General features: G+C 42.5%; 1 protein-coding gene across 2 annotated transcripts in view; it reads right to left on the bottom strand.

Annotated features, from left to right (window-relative positions):
- zfr (zinc finger RNA binding protein) overlaps positions 1-16,531 on the bottom strand; it is a 41,690-nt gene continuing 25,159 nt past the window's right edge. The window contains exons 7-20 of one of the 2 annotated variants that reach the window (XM_080003835.1): positions 15,247-15,456; positions 13,426-13,729; positions 13,056-13,234; positions 12,613-12,732; positions 11,384-11,529; positions 10,643-10,808; positions 10,032-10,234; positions 9,781-9,931; positions 9,306-9,447; positions 6,133-6,230; positions 5,093-5,188; positions 2,797-2,908; positions 2,410-2,507; positions 1-1,185 (exon numbers count right to left, since the gene is read on the bottom strand). In XM_080003835.1, coding sequence (XP_079859961.1) covers positions 1,003-1,185; positions 2,410-2,507; positions 2,797-2,908; positions 5,093-5,188; positions 6,133-6,230; positions 9,306-9,447; positions 9,781-9,931; positions 10,032-10,234; positions 10,643-10,808; positions 11,384-11,529; positions 12,613-12,732; positions 13,056-13,234; positions 13,426-13,729; positions 15,247-15,456 — 2,208 coding nt within the window. In that variant the 3' untranslated portion in view covers positions 1-1,002. Of the gene's footprint in view, positions 1,186-2,409; positions 2,508-2,796; positions 2,909-5,092; positions 5,189-6,132; positions 6,231-9,305; positions 9,448-9,780; positions 9,932-10,031; positions 10,235-10,642; positions 10,809-11,383; positions 11,530-12,612; positions 12,733-13,055; positions 13,235-13,425; positions 13,730-15,246; positions 15,457-16,531 lie in introns of those variants that run through there. The other variant, XR_013844245.1, reaches the window with a different exon arrangement.

Raw genomic sequence — 16,531 nt, 5'->3', positions numbered from 1 at the left:
CGGCATTGAGGATTGGACCTACAATAAACTGCAATTACAACACCAATATGACAGCCCCGATCCCCCATTGTCATTTCACATAGACTTTTCATATTAAAACTACTCAGCGTCAAATCAACATTAAAAGGGGGGGGGGGGGGGGGGGTTAGCAAGCCATTACAATCCCTCACACAATTACCTAGTAAAACAAAGTGTTAAAACCCAGAACTTCACAACAAATGATCTGCACATGACCATGCCCACCATAAACCAAAAAAGGTAATCTTTTTTGCAAGATTATAGGAATATTTTTAATATGTGTTAGAGCTACATTTATGGATAATCTGTATAAACCCAGAAAAACATGTCTGGAATCAACAAATTCTTCAAATATCCGAGACTAAGTGTGAATCTGGGAACGAAAATCGCAGCCATGCGCTTTAGAATCACGGCAAACGCCACCCTCACGTTGCTCGCTGTAGAAATAATATCCAAAAGTACAGCATAGAAAACGAAAAAAGACAAAATTATGTTTTTCACAAGGTTTAATGCTAACAGTTTACCTCTGAATGCCACTAGGAAATACAGAAAATGTAGACATTGGCAAAAAGCTTAGCTTTTCATTCTGATTCAACAGCTGGGAAAAAAGGTTGTCTCCATGCTGGCCGAATCCTTTCAAAAAGGGTCAAAAAATATAATGACAAACAAACAGAGGAGCTGCAGAGCTACGGGATACCATCGACACAATTACTTCAGAAACTAATAAGCGTAGTTGGGTATGAATTTTACCTTGAGTTTCAAGTCTACGGCTAAAAATCACTAAAGGCTGGATGCTTATTTTGGTTTCAGATACATCAGTTTCTTTTAACAATAATGAGCTGATTACGACACTGGACAACACTGGCGAAAAATCAAAAACAAAATAAAACCCAGCTGTTGTTAAAACTGCAGTGACGATACAGAGTATATATTAGCGACTATAAATAAGTGTGTGTGTGTGTGTGTGGGGGGGGGGGTGGGCACTCAGTAACTGTCATAGTCTTTCTTGTCCTTCTTCCCTTCACCCTCGAAGGTGTCCGTCCCATCGCTGTTGTCACGGCGACGCTTGCGGTTGTTGCGCACGCTGAAGCGAGGGTTCATCTGGGGTAAGGGGTCCATGCCCAGGACCTTGTGGATCTGCCGGAAGGCCAGAAGCCTGAGAGCAAACTGGACAAACAATTAACACACACAATTTCACCCTTGTCAAAGTCGCCGAGACCTTTACGCTTGCCCATTTTTCCAGCTTCCAACACATCAACCTCAAGAACTGACTGTTCACTTGCTGCCTGATATATCCCACCCCTTGACAGGTACAATTGGAGCGAGGTGATCAATGTTATTCACTTCCTATTTTAGTGGTTTCAATGTTGACACACACACACACACACACACACACACACACACACACACACACACACACACACACACACACACACACACACACACACACACACACACACACACACACACACACACACACACACACACACACACACACACACACACACACAAATCCCAATCGATCGCTGGGGGCCAGCAATTGATGATAAGACGCATCTGTCTTTTAGAGTTAGGGGCGCGATGATATTGGGCACAAGCAAGTTTTTCCCATGCATTGATTTGTGGCGGCCCACGACAATTCTCTCTGCCGATTGAAATCCCTCCGGTGCTCCGAAACCGCCACACGCGCCCTCACTAAAAATTAAAAATTATCGTTAGGAGCGCATCGCTTGAAATCCTCTGTATGACACGCCGCTGCTTTCATCTCCCATGCGACTCACCTTCTGAACATTTGGTCAAGAGCCAATGTCAATGTCACATTATGGTTGCTTAGCCAATCAGATAAAAGGTGGATCATAAAAGTTTACACTACCGATGACGTCCGGTTCATACAACTGGTCAGTTATTTATGAAAGTGATTAAGGACAAATGGGTTCAGTTCATCAAAATAAATAAATAAACAAATTTGAAAATAGCCCCAATTCAATTTATTTGTTTTATTTACAAAAATAACAATAATTAAAAAAAAGAAATAAAAATAGCCCCGAATCTAGTCATCTGTGATTCCGAACACACCCTCAAAAATAATGATATCGTTGCTAAAAACCCAAGTACGTTTTGCGCCTGTCTACCTCTCCGTAGGTAATGGAGACATTGGAGAGTGAGTAATCACATGTCCCGTTCCTCTAAATAAAAGCAAATAAAAACATTGTGTTTTTAATTTAGATGTATTTGATTTTACTAAATTTCCTTATAGTACGAAACAAAAAAAAGCACTGTGGGTACCAGGGACACTATCAGCATCACTCTCTTCAGGTCACGTTCGCCCCCACTTCCCCAAAGTTTTGAGAGTTGACAGCAGTGGGATAAATAACAATTAAAAAAAACGACCTGTCCACTTGAAGTGATGTCCTCTCTCTGTTGCTCTTCCATAGTCGTTAAGGTGTCAGTTGGATTCTTTTCGCAGGGATCCACCAGTCCTGGCCCACCTGATTAAAGACATCAACTAGCATTACGGGTGGTTGGACGACTACTACTAGTGTCCTAATAAATAAATACATTTTATACATACAAAGCACAGCACTCAAAAGACGCCAACATCAATTGAAAGTACTTGCCGTTCAGAGTATGTGCGTTGTGTTTCACATCCCTTGTAGTACTCATGGAGACTAGTGAGCATTTGAATTCCCATGATTTTAAACTACAATGGCTTACTTCAAATAAGGCATCTATTTTTAAAAGCTTTGTCAAGTCTGGTGTAGAGTCATGTGGCCTTACCAAGGAGCAGAATCCCAGAGGAAATACATTCAAACACTCTTCTCAGTGCATCGCCTGGACTGAGGGGGGCAGAGGCACTGCTGATGGCCTTCTCAACCAGCAGCTCCATGGCCTTAAGGAAGGAGGCGGATTACAGGTTGACTGACTGACATACTTACATACATATGTAATACAAGAAAGCAAGGATAGGAGTTTCTAAATGAAACAAATACGGCAACAGATACAATTCCTTCTCCAATTTGAACTACAGGTGATAATTATTAGATTAGTGATCAATTTGCGAGGCACCTCAGCTGGTCGACATATGAGCTCCTATTCTTTTACCCATTCAAGACTATGCACTTATTTGTACCAAACAATTTATTTTCAGATCAGTTGGTGCGTCATTGCGCGAGGAGTCCCTCACAACGCAGCACCAACTGATCTGAAAATAAATTGTTTGGTATAAATAAGTGCATGGTCTTGAATGGGTCCATCCCTCTTTGTTTGCCAGTTATCAAAGCAGAACACCCACAAGCTGAACGATTACAATGTTGCCTTGTAAACGGTCATTGAGGCTTATTTTTTGCTCATGTGTGGAGACTGAATTAAGACCTCTTGAATTGAAATTTGTTAATGTTTTCCATTTACAGTAGCCACTATCGCGAGTGAAGTCGGCTGGCAAATAAAGCTTAGTTGAAGATAAGTATTCTTTTCCCCACAACCATTGACCAATGCAACAATCCAAATCAGTCTCAGAGACTCAATAGGTATCGTTATGAACATGTGTTTAACAGATCTTCCGTTCTCATGAATGACAATAAAATTTGTTTAGAACATCCCTAGGAGTCTGTATAATTTGTATGATGAAAACAAATGAGAAATGGAGCTAGAATACCCCTCACCCAAATCCACCATATCCAAGTCGTGTGTACGCATTAATATACACCAACCAGCCACAACATTAAAACCACCTGCCAAATATTGTGAAGATCCCCCTTGTATCGCCAAAACAGCTCTGACCCGTTGAGGCAAGACTCCACAAGGCCTCTGAAGATGTCGTGTGGTATCTGGCACAAAGACATTAGCAGCAGATCCTTTAAGTCCTGTAAGTTGCGAGGTGGGGTCCCCATGGATCAGGCTTGTTGTTCCAGCACATCCCACAGATGCTGGATCAGATTGAGAGATCGGGATTTTGGAGGCCAAGTCAACACCTTGAACTCTTTGTCATGTTCCTCAAACCATTCCTTTTTTTTTTTTTTGCAGTGTGGCAGGGCCCACTATCCTGCTGAAAGAGGCCACTGGCATCAGGCAATACCGTTGCCATGAAGGGGTGTTCTTGGTCTGCAACAATGATTAGGTAGGTGGTATGTGTCAAAGTAAAATCCACATAAATGCCAGAACCCAAGGTTTCCCAGCAGAACCCAGAGCATCACACTGCCTCTGCCGGTTTGCATTATTCATATATATTCATATGTATACATTATTCACCAGACCAGGCCACCTTCTTCCATGGTCCAGTTCTGACTGCCACATGCCCATTGTAGGCACATTCGGTGGTGGACAGGGGTGAGCATGGGCACTCTGACCAATCTTTGGCTATGCAGCCACATACGCAGCAAGCTGCGATGCACTGTGTTCTGACATACTATAGCCAGGATTAACTTTTTCAGCAATTTGTGCAACCAATGCATACTGGGAACCTGATTGCTTGGCACAAGACCTGCCATTTTGGAGATGCTCAGACCCAGTCATCTAGCCATCACAATTTCACCCTTGTCAAAGTCGCCGAGACCTTTAGGCTTGCCCATTTTTCCGGCTTCCAACACATCAACCTCAAGAACTGACTGTTCACTTGCTGCCTAATATATCCCACCCCTTGACAGGTACAATTGGAGCGAGGTGATCAATGTTATTCACTTCCTATTTTAGTGGTTTCAATGTTGACACACACACACACACACACACACACACACACACACACACACACACACACACACACACACACACACACTATTTGTGGAACTGTACATGACAAAATGAAATCTGATTGCACACGTTTTGTAAATGAGGCCCAATATTGACTCCAAACTGTACTGTCTGTACTGTACTAGCGTCAAACTCAATACGACTCAATATGTAGCTGCCGATACATCAAGAAAGACTTTGCATTGCCTGTGAATACCAGCATCAGTGGGTCGATAAAAGATAACGGTGTGTCCAAAGTTCAAATTGCCCTGTGAACAGTTTAAATAAACCAACCAAAAACGGGGGGTTAAATGCAGACTTTGTGCAGTGCAATGGAGGCTTTACTCACCCAGCCGGGGAAGGAAGACCACGTGGGAACTCTCTGGCAAAGGTCCCGGAGGATCCGAATAATGATCACACATGACTGAAGTCCGTTTGCTCTAGCCTTTTGACGCAGTAAAGTTCAGTTTAGTCAGTGTCAAACATATAGGCAATAGGTGTTGAGGGTGGGGTGGTGGTGGTGGGGGGGGGGGGGGTCGGACAAACAAGTGGATGGGTTCTGGTACGGAGGTTCAAACACTACTGTGTATAATGGAAGCTCATGATTGACTGGAGGTTTCAGTGAGCCATGATAGTTTGCAATCAGCTACCATTCCCAGCAGTATTGTACCTCATCGTTAGTAAGAGTTCAAAGTTTGCAAGATGCGAAAAGAAACGGAAGATGTTCCTTGGCATCTTCTAAACCCTGACCTCGAGTTGACCCAAGATTTTCACAAACGGGTACATCAAATAAATGTACGAGAGGCCACCTGGGGAGGATAGCATAGGGACTGAGAGAGATGCAGGATATCTGAATAACTTTGTCTATGCTTTTGCTCAGCCGGCAGCATCACAGTAAAGTAATCAGATGTTTCCTCTTCTCTTAATCCCTATTCTACAAAAATGAACAAAAAAATAAATAAAACACAAGAATACAAAACGCTCAACATAAAAGCACTTATTGATGACACTCTTATGCAAAGTTACTCTGCAGCCTTATGGAGTCATAGAATACACTGGACTTTTGTAAATTGTGAAAAAAGGGAATACAAGGATGCCAGGATTTTTTGTAAGACAGTAAATGTATGTTTCTAATCAACTGTATCATCAAATGCAAATTATTGAACATTAAAAGCTTGTTATATATGATTGAGGTGGCATCCTTGAATATTTGTTGCAAATAGTAATAACTGTTTTTCCATTATATTTGATAATTTCCCAGTTATAACAAAAAAAATTTAAATCAAAAAGAGGGAAGGTAAAAATTGAAAATTAAATCAACAAAAACTAAGAAAAAACAATAATGCATCTCATAAGGCTACAATAAGAAAGTAAAATGATGTTCCGAACCTGGAACCACTTTGCGTGGCGCAGAGCAGCCAGAGCGTCAAGGCAATTTTGCCTGTCCAAGACGTCCGCTGGGTCTTTCACCATACCCGTGGTTACATCTAAAAATGGATTCGAATTGTCAAAACCGGTGAGGAGGAATGGGTGTTTGACCAGGTCAGCCAGGCTGGCAAGAACAAGACACATTGCCACACATACCAAGTGCCTCTTTGGCCTGTGGGAGGGGGGGGGGGGGATTATGTATTGAGGTTACTGGGGCATGACACCTTATGTCACACATAGCAGCACATATTTGTCTTTAAGAGTAGATGAATGTGGGGGGGGAATAAATAAATAAAAAAGGGCAAGGTTATTATGAGAGTTCAAGAACTGGGGTACACAATTTAGAATACTAATTTTGATTATTATTTTCTATCTTTTCTATGTGACGGCATAGTGATATCTACAGCACCTTTGCTTTTTGCTGGTAAAGGTTGCATGTAACAAATGATTGAACATTTCTGACATGTGAACAATTTTATCAGGTAATTATTATTTGCAGCTACAATTATTTCCTACAAATTATATAAAAAAATAACAAAATAAAAACATTTAAAATTTAGAAGCACCCCCTGCCAATTTCACATCCTGCTTTACTTGCCAATGTTTTCCATGGGGTGTGGTTAGTGATTCAAGGTCATGATTTAGACAACCTTTAGCAAAAGTAAGCTAATACAGAAGCTAGTATCAATAATGGAGAGCTTGGTTGGTCTCAATGGGATATAGCGACTGCTAAAACTTAAGTTTTGAGGTGGAAGATTTTTTCTTGATGGCAGACTTTCTCAATAGACTTGTCAAAAGGCCCAGTTCAGGAGCAGATTAAGAATTTTTGATGCTTAAAACACGTATTTGTTAAAATCGTATGGGCAGTGACTGTGGACTTTATGTATTGGATTGACGCTGGAGGTGGCCTTTAAACCATCTGAAAAAATAATTTGTGAATGCTAGGTACATTGTGAGCCAACTGTCTTGATCGACTGGTTCAGTAAAGCTGGGGGAAAACAAACAAACATGGCGGAGTATTTATTTTCTGAACCTGGAATTGTCCGCCACTGGTTGAGATTAACCTGATAAAAAGGGTGGCATGACAATGGTAGGTGTGGCAAAGTGTTTGGGGGGGGGGGGGGGGTCTTGGTCAAAAATCCTTCCGGAGCTGGTTGGGTGTGAAACAGGCCTCTGATGGGAGACGCATTACTTCAAGATGGGATTTTTTTTTTGGTCTTTGTTCAGAGAAAAGAGGAGGCTTTGGGCTAGACTATTAAGAATAGCTATGGATACATTGAGGCAGCGATGCGTGCTGGAAAGAAAAAGAAAACATGAAAGCTCCCAGCAAACAAAGGGCGGGGGGGGTTAGGACATCACTGCATGCATACCTAGCATCAGTAGATTGGAGTAAGACCCCCCCCCGATTACTTTACTAAGGTGTCTGTCATAACCTACTTCCCTGGTATTTACTGTTACTCCCCTAAGTATTTCTATTTAATTATTCAGGTTGTTTGACAACAACAATAAATCTTTTATCATTACATTGAAAAATATAAATCTTCTGTAGTAAATGACAATAATTGGGGAAAAAAAAAAAAAAAGACAAAACATTAGGGGCTAGGTTTTGTCAAAATCCCAATTTGTAGGTCACAAGAGAGGCCATATTTACTGAGGGGAGCACTTCTTAATAGAGGGACTAGAGCATGGTGAATTTTCCACCACAAGACAAAGTAATAAGGAAAGATTTGTTTCCTGTGGGGACAAGATACCCAAGCGTGGTTTCCTGCCATCCTCTTTCTGTTTAGTGGAATTTTACTCCCAAGGCTTTGGGGGCAAATCCCAATTTGAGAAAATAAATGAGCACCATTCCAACTTTCACACAAATCGGCTGGATGTCCCGCCAAATTTCAAGTTGCGCACAAATGTCTCAAGTTAAGAATTTGACTCACTGATGCGGGTGCTTTCGACGTCAAATTCCTATTGCTTGAGAAAATATGCAGGACTGACTGTAGTAACAGTGAGAACTTCTAAACCAATGGCTAATAGTGAAGATGAGAGAGAATCCCGTGGGACACAGGAAACAAAACTAATCTTAGCTGGAAAAAGAACTATACTTTACACAATGCAAACACTGATCATGCTTCGTTTTAAAAGGAGAGCATCTGAGAGACACTAAAGTTACAGAGCAAATAAACCTAGAGAGCAACACTGCTTGCACTTCCATGTTACTAATGAATTTTGTACATTTTAATAAAAAAAATAAATCAGATGTGATGTGCTGACTAATTGGAAAGAGCAAAGGGAACAAGGAATTGGAAATTTATCTCAGTTTGAGGTTTGGTTGCCAGGGGGTCCCCTCCCAAGATTAACATTAGCGCCCTTGTTCAGTGAGCCAAGAAGGAATACCATATCCAGAATGAAGAGCCAACATTCCCATCCCCTCTGAAGTTCATCTAACTGGGCATTGATATCAGCTACTAGAAAAAGCCCCTTAACAACAGTAATTTCTAATGGCAGCACACAAGAGCATCAGCAACAAGGTCAAATTGGGCCACAATGGAAAATTTTGAAATGTTTAACATTATGCAAATATTGGCACAATTCAAGCAAACAAATTGTTTTCATTCGCTTGTCTGCGAGTCCCACAATAATGAACATCCTTATTGGTATCGGCATCCTTATCGGAATTGGTAATCCTATTCAACAAATGATCATGAAATTCAATCACACAAGCATTTACCTTGCTGACTGGCTGGATGACTAGCTACACTATATGCCAGAAAATAGCTTGTCAGTTGGATAGAGCTAGATGTGTCACTTTGCTACAAATGACAGGAGAAAACACTTCTAGTATTGTGAATACCCAGTTAGGCTTCTCATAGTTTAGGGAAATTTTGGACATTAGAATCGAAATAAAGAAAATAAATACATAAATAAAATACACGACACGGAAGGACAACCTCTGCACCCTCATTCTAAATAGAAATGAATAACAGTTTCTGGAAAAGTGCCAGCAGGGGGTGCTGCTCTTTAGGACATGTTTCAACAGGTGGAAATGTATTTCTTCGGTGAGGTGGCAGAGAGAAAGTAAGAGAGGAGAGAATCAGAATGAGAAGTGAATGTAGGGAAGGAGCCGTGATGGTTTTCCCAACCTCCATCACGGACGCCCTCATCTCGGATGACGGGTGACGTCAGAGTGATCGTCACTTGCATCTTGGTTTCAGCGCAGGATGTTAGGATGATGGCCGCTTCCTGGATTGAGCCCTTCACCTCATACTTTTCCGGTGTAACCATCTAGGGGGGGCACAGCAGAAGAAGGTCAAGGAGATTTTGATGAGATAAAAATATAATGTCTCACAGTATTGGAAATATCAAGTTTTTGTCTACTATCACTGTGTAGCGTACACACCATATAGGTTAATGTGATTAACCACTACTGGGTTCTTCACTGGAATTTTGATTATGTAAGCAGATGTTGCGATTCAGATTATCATAATAGTTGGAAATTTCTCACACACACACACACACACACACACACACACACACACACACACACACACACACACACACACACACACACACACACACACACACACACACACACACACACACACACACACATATTACTGTTAATTGCTTGGGGAGGTGCTCCACAATGCGTGTAAGCAGTCCCTTGGTTGGCTTCTCAGAGCATAGCAAGACGAGGTTGACATTCTTGTCCCCGCGAAGAAGCAAGCCTTTGGCCAGAACTCCCACCCTCATCACTCCCTTCAGTGCTCTAGAAGGTTCAAAGTAAAGAATTTGGTGAAAACACCTGTGTATAGTTTAAACCAGGTGGTAAACAGCAAACATTGTGAATTGGATAAGGGAAAACTTACCGATCTTTGATAACTTCCTTCTTGTCCTTGTCCTCCTCTTTGCCCTTGTCCTGGTCAGTGATTATGTCTGACACTAGTTTGAGAGCACGCTCTGTAATTGACACAATCTTCTGGATGGCCTGGAGCTCATCCTCAGAGGGGTAGATAGCTGCATGCTTAGTCATGACATAGCGATCATCTGAAGAGTCTGGGCGGCGCGGGGGCTGAAATTGTGCAAACACAGCACTGATAAACTTTCTGCAACCCTCAAGTAGGTGACCAAATTATGAAGATTTACTATAGAAAAATGTACAAGTTAAAGGGACCATAGCGGTGTCAAATTTAGTTTGTCATTATATGTTACTGCACACTTTCCTCAAACAAATTTTCTGTCAACTTACATTTTCTTAATAAAAGCAATAACTTGGTCTGTCATTTATTGTAGTTTTTTTTTTACCCTCTAGCATTGCTTTTATCTATTCTTTTGTTATATAGAGGGGTAGGGTGTGATGGAGCACTGGTGTGAAGCTTAAGGACAATAGTGGGCGAGGGACAGCTATGCTTGTTTGTTTTGATTAATGTCATCTCGTGTATTGGTGTGTGAGGACAGAAGCAGAGTAATTTCTCCTTACCATGGGCCCCTGAGGCTGGGGAACAGGCATGCCAGGCCGGACTCCCAGCAGACCTGGGGGTCCAGGGGGCCCCTGGGGATAGCCTCCATCGGGCATGCGGCGCCGGTCATCCCAGTGGTGCTGCTCCTCTTCCATGCGCCTCCAGTACATGTCTTCCTCATAACGCCTGGAAATGTGACAAATAAAAAGGTTTGGCATTTTTAGTGTTTTAACAAAAATACCTACAGTAAAAGGTAATTTATGGTTCGGCACAGTGGCTTCTGCGATAGCTGACGTGGACCTCCATAAAACTGTAACTGCACATAGAAGACTCCAAGAACTGTGAGTGGTCCGCTTGGATCGCATCTTATTTCCTGCTTGATGTGTCACTTTACCTTTCCTGCCGTGTGTTTCAGTAGTCTACATAGAGAATCAATGACACACCACCCAAGGGTGACACAAAAAACAGACGAGCAAAGCACTGTGGCTGCAGTCAGGAAAGCCAGTGCCACAAAAACCGATACCATTCTCAATACAACGGGTTTCAGGTATGTGAGAGATTTGTTCATAAGCAAAAGCACTGATCAAATGTGATCAAAATATTGAAAGCACAATGATGAGTTTGAAAATAGAGTTTTGTGCATTCAATCAGAAGCATTGAAAAGAGAATCATGATGATCCAAGAATCAATTCAGTCTTTCACCTGTAGTATGAACCAGTTAAGTTCATTTTATTTATAAAGAATTGTGACAGTAGCAGTACCTCATCTCCATTCTCCAGCGCTCCTCCTCCTCCCTCCTCCTCCAGTACTCTTCCTTCTGCATCTGTTTCCTCATCTTCTCCTCCTGGATCTTCCTGGCCCGGATACTGGGCTTCACCTCCACCTGCAGGTCTGGGTTCACCTTTTTCTACAAAAGGATCAGATAAACGTTGCGCTTGACCAACTTGAAATGAGTTGACGGATTCCTGCGCTGGTTGACAAAAATGTGTTAAAGAGGACCCATTATACTCCTTTTCAACACGTTAACATAGGTCTCTAAGGGTCCCCAAAACATGTCTCTGAAGACTTTTGCTGAAAACACCACTAAAATAATGCATTCTAAGTGATCATAACATGTCTGTTCCTGATGCACTGTTTCAGTGTATGCCACTTAAAATGAAAATGAGCTGCTGCTCCCCATGCCCACTCCAGAACTGTTAGTCCTAGTTATGTGAGCCTGTTGTATGAAATACATAGACTTTCACTTATTTCACATTAACAGTCCACCAAAATCTGTTTCTGAACAAATTTGAGGCAAGAAATAAGCAATCCAGTTGCTGAATCTTCACTCATATTAGATCTACATGGCCTAATTAGGAAAGGGCAGAAATTAAAATAAAATAAAAATACATCTACAATAAAAACACAACTTTGGCTGGTTTTGTTTCAGCTGATAATGCAGCGCAGCTTAGAGTTAACCTACCGCATACCTTTTATTTTATTTTTTTATAAAGAATAGAAGATTAGAATAATTATTTTGAAAATGCTTTTATTTTCCTCATCTGAATTTTGTCATGGACCATTGATATTACTTCCTCTTTCTTTTAAAATATTTGTGCTGGTCTGTGTAGCCAACAGAGCAGTTCCCAGCAGCGCTTGGTATTTCTCCAGCTGTGAGTGGAGTTACTTAATGAGTTCTAATGTGTCTAAATGTGATGTAGGAGCGAGACACAAATCTGAACGGCTTGTTAAATCACGTTTTCTGAAACAGGGGCCCAACAAAAAACTGACTGATGGGCCTACTTGCACACAAACTGTGAGATAAGACAACCCAGAGATCCAAATGTATGTGCATAAGCACTGAAAAAGTGAGTTTTTCATAATAGGTCCCTTTTAACAATTTGCTCAGAGGAACATCGTCCGAAACATTGTTTTCCTTCGTAGGACATGTTGACATGTTTCCAGTGATAAATATAAACAAGAACACAGTATTTTCCAAGTCAGCATGGACCTTGTATTGCAGGCGATGCCGCCGTCCCTTGAGGTGCATCTCCTTTGCGTTTGGATCGTTGAAACTACATTCACAGAGCTTGCAGTGGAAGCGGATGACTTTGCCTTCATCATTGCGGACCTAAAGAGGGGTTTGTATGGATTATACTCAACAATAAAGTATAAACAGATTCCAATGGCTCTGAAGCACATGTTCTCTTAGGATTGTAAATTGATATTTCACTTTCTTTAAAAAAAAAAAAAAAAAAAAAGGTCTATCATCGCTTTCAAAATGCTTGAAAGAATCCAATAAAAAGGAAAATGACCGGGGTAATTGCAACTTATGTTCTTTGGCAGCACGAGGCTGGTTGACTCAATCACCAGGCAAAAAAAGGGTTTAAGCAACTAAATAAATAAATAAAAAGGCTGGAAAGAATCTGAAATCGGTTATTTCACAGAGCATACCTCCTCTACGTAGTCGTGTCCAACGGGTTGTACATCGCTTTGCAGTGCAGCCAGGGCCAACGCAGATACAGAGTCTGATGTGTCGCATTTAGTCTCAGGAGTGATCAGCGAGGGGGGCACAGGCTTTGAAACCTCCAACTTTGTTTCGTCCAGCTTTGCTGTGGTCTGTAACTTGTTCCCTGGAGGAAAGTGTTTGGTTTCTCCATATTCTTTCTCCTGTTCACATGTTGTACAAGTAAAATTCATATCGCAGAAATCGACCCAAAACTGGGTTCACCTTGGGTGATAGGTTTCCTATCGACAGGCTGTGTTTACTTTGGTTTAATAAGATAATGCCATGACTGGAAATGAGAATCAAGAAATCACCTACCGACAAAATTGATCTTAGGCGTGTTGACCTTCTTTACAGCCATAGCTGAGATGACTGACGAGATGCTGCTGGCTGCAGGGTTTTTGCCCATTCCCCCAGCGCTGTTGACTATGTTGACTGTCTTCAAATAAGGGGAGTTTGAGCTGGTTTGGGGAGGGTTGGAGGAAGCGGAGGTGCTAGAAGTGCCTAGGGTGGAGCCAGGGATTTTGTTGAGGCCGGCTGTGGTGGAGGAAGCAGCCTGTGTGACCACACTGGGCTCTGTGGAGGGGATGGGCTTACCCAACTTGGTGTGAAGCTTTACCACCTTAGAGAGGAGAGAGCGGTTGGAAGTGTTTCGAAGAACTTTTAAACAAAAAGAAAATTGAAATAAATATATAATATTACTTTTATTACAAAAAATAAAAACAAAAAACTCAAAATCGACTAGAAATGCTTGTTTCTCGATAATTTTCAGCTGGCTATGACTGTGACATACAGTCTGTGTGATACTGTGACCAATGTACTTTTGCTTTGGACAAAGGTGCCTTCTCAATTACAATGCAATGTAATATGGTCTAGGGTAGTGGGGTTTGGGGAAACTGGGGAAAAATCCTCAACATAACCAGTGTATCCCCTATATGCACCTTGCAGCAGCAGTACGCCGTGGCAGAATTTTATTAAAACATTTTTACAAGAGGAGAGTGGAGACGAGAGGAGGCGAGGGCACGTCTTATCTCTTTAGAAAGTAACATTTTGTGCTGTAGACGCTTGATATCCAGGTCAAATAACACACCTGTGAGTAAAGCATATAAACCAGAGACTTTACGCTTACCTGATAATATCAGCACAATGACTATATCAACAAGCACAAGTTAGTCAACAATGAAGCAAGCAATGCTGATCACAGATTCAGGATTATCGTTAGCCGAAGGGAAAACAATCCTGAAACTCTCAAAGTGCGTATCGCAGCTTAACATCACAGCAAACGCAATCATTTCATAGGAATACGCAAGGAAACACATCTGGGAAACAAACAACATTTGGAAGATCCAACTTGATACGATTCATTAAAAGTAGTAGTAGTAGGTATGCCACATGCACCGATTATTCCTCCTGAAGGCGGCCCTTACTAAGACAACTGAAAGATTCCCTCACGTGCCAGCTCTTGCCTTCCCATCTTCTCCCTTCCTTTTTTTTTTTTATTTATTTTTTTAATTTTTTTACTTTAGAAGTGCTGCAGTTAAGAAATTGCCTACATACCACTTATACATATTTGGATAGGACTCCCTTAAAGAAACATGACAAGAAATAGTTTTCGCATTCACCTCCACTACTACAACTCTATCCTAGGGGGAAGCACTGATAGAGAGATCCACTATCTTTTTTGGACTGATTAGAACTGCACTTGGCTATCATATGGGACCTAGGACTATATCATAAACATGTTTTAGATTTGTGAAAGCTTTTGTCCATTTGGGTTACATTTCCCAAGCTTCTTGAATTCCAGTTCCTGTTTATTGAGCTCCAAAATGTCCTGTCACTGTAGAAAAGGTGATATACTTTTATTAAAAAGTTAAGTACAGGTTTTGGAGTCCTACACTTAAAATAATTGTAAATTGTAGTCATATATAAATGTTTAATGCATGCTTGATATTTACAAACTGGCGTAGTTGTGCCCAGCTTACCTCTGTTATGGTATACCGTGCCCAGTCACCACTCAAGTTCTTGCCACTTTACCTCAGTGTTCAACACTCACCACCTCCACTAACCAATTTCCTGGAAAAACACTGAGTAACAGAGCCCCAATTTTTAATTTGTCTTTTATATCGCACAAAAACACACCTTTTGGTGCTTGGCGCCCCTAATATGTGCAGCGTACGCATCGGCTCCAGTGCAGGAGACGTCGCAGAGCTCGCAGCGCAGTTGGTTCTGGGTGCCTCTGGCTGAGGCCCCACCCCCACTGCCGCAGCTGCTGCTGGTGGTGCTCTGGGATGCCTTCAGTGCAGCTTCCTTCTTCTTGTGTTTCTGGCCCTCCAGATGCTCCTTATATGTCTGGGTGGTAAGGTGGGGGAGACAACACACGCACATGAGAAAGACATGGGCGGCCTAGCATCCAAATTTGAATTTGGTGTAGAATAGAGTCAGGCCTGGGCCAAACTGCTGACAAAACAAAAAACTTTGGAAAATCATTGTTGTACTCATGGCATCCTAGAGGTCAATGTGGTGGATGGGAAGGCTTGAACAGCCACACCTGATGCTCATTGGTTGGGTTAACGAGCATCAGGTTTTAAAACCCCTACCACACACTCATTCAGGATAGGAGCCCGTGTCATGACATGTTCCATCTGCTCCTGGCTAATTCCAGCCAGCCTCATCGCTACAATAAACTGGTGTTTAAGACCCTCCCCAGTCGTCTGTGTCTCTGTGCCAGAGGGCCCTGAAAACGCCACTTTGGTGGCGTGTGATGGCGAAACTGCCACAGTGGGGCCCAATGTGGGGCTCCGGCACGGGGAAGGGACACAGAAGGGCCGTCGGAAGACGCTCTGGAGCCACCAGCGGTTCAACGGGCAACCCAAACACCAACCCTCTCCCGATTGGCAGCAGCAGCCCCTAGGGGGTCCGGCGGAGCACTGGGGGAGAAGTAGCGCAGCAACCACCACAGGCAGCTAGCTTCTCCGCCCAGCAGGCATCACCGGGATCATCGCCATCGCCGTGACCATCCAGCAGCCAGGCCACGAGCCAGGCCACCCCTCCAAGCAGCCCCCACAGCAGCCAAGTCCGGCCACGCCGTCACCAGCCAGCGCAGCAGCCCAGGCCCCACGCTCTGGAAGGGAGGAGGGGGCAGTCTGTTGGCGCCCTGGTGAAAGGAGGCCGGTCAACCATGCTGCTCCGGGGAACCCAGGTCGTCTGGGAGGGGACCTGTTATTTTTTTTTGGACATTTGTTTGTAGAAGGTGTGGGAACCCTGCTTCAGAGTCTGGTGTTTTATTAATTTAAGGTATAAGAACCCTGGGTTAGAGTCTGTATTTTTAGGCATAGTAACCCTGGGTCAGAGTCTGTTTTAAGCATTTATTTTCATTTTTGGTCTCTGCTTGGGGGGTAGGCTTCAGCCAGGAATTCTTCCTGGC

The sequence above is a fragment of the Zeus faber genome, assembly GCF_960531495.2.
Source record: "Zeus faber genome assembly, chromosome: 7".
NCBI classification, from domain to species: Eukaryota; Metazoa; Chordata; class Actinopteri; order Zeiformes; family Zeidae; genus Zeus; species Zeus faber.
This window is presented reverse-complemented; position numbering and strand designations above follow the sequence as displayed.